Source organism: Habropoda laboriosa, unplaced genomic scaffold (assembly GCF_001263275.1).
Source record: "Habropoda laboriosa isolate 0110345459 unplaced genomic scaffold, ASM126327v1 scaffold106, whole genome shotgun sequence".
Lineage (NCBI taxonomy): Eukaryota > Metazoa > Arthropoda > Insecta > Hymenoptera > Apidae > Habropoda > Habropoda laboriosa.
Window position 1 is genome coordinate 547,176 of NW_017100224.1, and position 3,636 is coordinate 550,811.

A 3,636-nucleotide genomic window follows, 5' to 3' on the forward strand; every position below is an offset into this window, starting at 1 on the left:
TTCGGAAGCGAAACCTTCATACTTGAAATTTGTAACGATATAATTAACATACTGATAATATTTACTGGATTTATATGCACAATTTTTGAAATGGGTTTTTACACTCTATGTCGAATAGTATGTAGTGACACTTCTGCAACTGCAGCACAGAATGATTATCATCCGCATGTTTTGCTTATAAGCAAAATTGCGAAACATCATTGTGTTTGTGAGTAAACATTAAACGCTGTATCGAAACACAGACTTTTCACAGCCTATTAGTACACTAAAAATATACCAAAGATTCGCATACATATTTGGTAATTGATAACGCATCGTTCCAAGTGCGACGAAAACAGCACACAAAGAACGTATCGATTAAAATTATTTAAATATCTCATTATCCGATAAGATTATCATATTTATCTGCATTTATTTGACATATTTTTCGATATGACAGAAGATTGAAAATTTTTCACAACGGTAGTGGAAGATTTTTTATTTAAAAAAACAATTTTTATTAATTTAATAGCACAGTCTTATAACGCATAAAAAGCCATTAAATTTTTATTAAAAACATTTTTTTATATCTACTATAGTTTTAAAGATATACAGGGAAATAGGGTAACACTTATCTTCATTCAAGGGCTGTTTTCACCCCCAAGAACCGAAATTGGGCCAAAAAAAAAAAAAAAATTACGCGATACTTCTCTTGAAGTCTCCTATAAACCCACAAAGTTTCAAAAAAATCGGAGTTTTCGGGTTACCGAAGTTCCCTTGTTAATAGCTTATCAGACGGTTCCTCTAAGAGAGCCTTTGAAACCACAATATTCTTCCACTGTGTTTCACTGTTCGGACCAAATTTTTTACTTTTATCTAGTCGTTCCCTTAGCTGAAAAAGGTGGTAGTCCGTCGGAACGAAGTCCGGCAATTAGGGCGAATGCTGGAGAACTTCCCATCCAAGATCCTGAAGAACCATTTTTGTCAGCAGCTTTAGAGCTACAATAAAACTTATAAAGTAAAATACATCAGAGATGCTCATTTTTATTAACCTGACACTCCATAGTTTTTGAATAAGAATCTTTTTATTACTAGCACAGAATGAAAAAATTTACAGTAATATAAAAGAAGAAAACAAAATCTATCGAATTACATACATATATCATACAGCCGATAAGCAAATGTTGAACACAAATTTCATTCAATACGAAATGAAAACCGTACGAATTTATGGACCAACCTAATATTATATACAGTAAAAATGTACAAAAATATATAGAACCCCTTGTTGAACATGTAGGTTGCTAAATAGTTGCAATTACTATTGTTTTTAGAGTACAGAATATATAATTTAGCGTGAATGTTCATGTTAAAACGTTAAAACTTTATTGTTATTTGGTGTATATGATATTTTACAGCCTCTTCAACATCTTTGCGAAATAGAGGATTTTATATTATTTCTTATATTACTTTGTTCTTTTGCTTGCAGCCATTGCATCAACTTGAAAAACAAAACATACGTGTGTTGCAGATTTTTATGATAAGTTATTATCATTGCTTTCTTTATTTTTTTTAAATTCTGAGTTATCAGATATTTATCATGCGTTTATCAAATTATTTATCTCTTCTTAACATTGAAGCTACAAAACTTCTTCATAATTCAAAATCTTGATTTTAACCATTCTTGTAATAATAATTATATCGTATGATTGTTAAATATTATTTACTTTTTGGGGACTGTTTGATTTATACCTACAAAAGAGATAAAAGGGTTGTTTTATAAATTAATTTTAACGAAATAGCACATATTTTTAATATAATAAGTTACCAGAAATGTAAAAAATGTCGAATTTTTTTAAATTCTACATGGGATAACTACCTTAACAATTTTTTGTAAGATAAAAAAACTCTGTCAACCAGTATACTCAAAAGTATAGAGCTCCATTAAAAAAAAAGAAAGGTTTAACTGTAGAAAAGTATAATAGTAATATAGAATATATAACATTCAATACAATTTAGTTCTGCCTTATATTTTTTTTCTTTGCAATTGTTTTAAAGATACAAATTGAACAGTTAGTTGACATGCCTTGTTTATGTTATATTGTTTTAACACATTAACATTCGAAAAAAATGGAAGCAAAGGAGTTATACTTATAACTGTAAAAACAGAGGAAATAGAAAAGCCATTGAGAAAACTAAAGAAAAAGAAGTCGCCAGGATGGGACAACATCCAAAATGAGGCATGGGTACACTGTGAAGGCATTACAAGGGACAAATTAAAGGAGGTAATCAGGAAGGTGTGGGCAGGAAAGGGCCTCCCGGAAGATTGGAAGAGGGCGGTGATAGCCACCATATTTAAAAAAGGGGACGAAAATGACCCAGGAAATTATAGAGGAATAAGCCTTCTATGTACAGCGTATAAAATATATGTGTCGCTACTGAACGAAAGGCTCGAGAAAGATGTAGAAAATAAAGGAATCCTACCAGAGACGCAAGCAGGGTTCAGAAAACACAGAAGGGCAGTGGATAACGCAAACAATGCAACACGTTGTGGAGAGGGAGACTAGAAAGCGAAAAGGAAAGATATACGCAATGTTCGTCGACCTAAAAGCCGCGTTCGACACTGTGAAGAGAACCAAATTATGGGAATCCATGGAGAAGTGCGGAGTGAGAAAAGGGTTAACAGAAAGAGTAAAGGAGATATACGAGGAGACGAGAAATGTAGTCAGAAGAAGAGAAGATGAGTCTGAGGAGTTCTGGACGGAAGAAGGACTGAGGCAAGGATGCCCGCTCAGCCCGACCCTGTTTCCGAGTCCAGATTCGGAAATCTGGAACATTTAACAAGGGACTGCAAAGAAACCGATAGGGATATCAGGATGGAAGACGTAGTGAGTGGGAGACAGGACAGAAAGATTGTAGAGTGGCTCGAGAAGCTGAAAAAGAAAAGAAAAGAAAAAAAGAGAGAGTGGCTGAGAACATCAAAGAGAATATTAAAGTATAAGGGAGGGGTAACAATTAATGGGTAATAAGTAGAGCGATAAGTTAGTAGAGTACTTGTTAGTACTCTACCTAGTTAGTAATGTGAATGGAAGAGAGAGAGAGAGAAAGAGAACGAATCGAATGAGTGAATAAGATAGATTTATAAAACGTAGGTTATTGTAAACCAAGTTAAATTCATGGCTGTGAGGCTGAATAAATAAATATATAATATAAGTAACTGTAAAAACATAATTGTTTAATGAAATTCTAGATTTTTAATTCATTAGTCTTAACGAGAAATAAATATGAAAAATTTTGTCTTCTATTTATTGCGTTTAAATCTTTTCAAGGAGCACTTGAAATACTTTACATATTATTACGATACATTTAATAAAATTGATGCTTTATTATATTTTTATAAAAATTTTTATTGCAAAACTTTAGGCACTTCAATATCATCAACTGTAAGATCGTCAAGCATTTCTTCAAGAGTAATACATGGGAAATTAGGATCCGATTCATTAGTGTCTACTGGTATTACTTTCATACGATCTCTGAAGATATTTATGTTTTGTCTCATTTCTGGATCTTCCTCAATATCTTCCAAAAACTCATAATAATCACTGAAATAAAGAATAATACAAGATATAAATTATTTAATTAATAAGTATTTAAAAT

General features: G+C 31.9%; 1 protein-coding gene across 1 annotated transcript in view; it reads right to left on the reverse strand.

Moving 5' to 3' along the window:
• Positions 1–3,385: 3,385 nt before the first annotated feature.
• The window catches only part of LOC108571114 (60S ribosomal export protein NMD3), a 3,963-nt gene continuing 3,712 nt past the window's right edge, over positions 3,386–3,636 (reverse strand). Inside the window, exon 11 of the mRNA XM_017933089.1 lies at positions 3,386–3,581. Within this exon, the coding sequence (XP_017788578.1) occupies positions 3,386–3,581 (196 nt within the window). The remainder of the gene's footprint in view (positions 3,582–3,636) is intronic.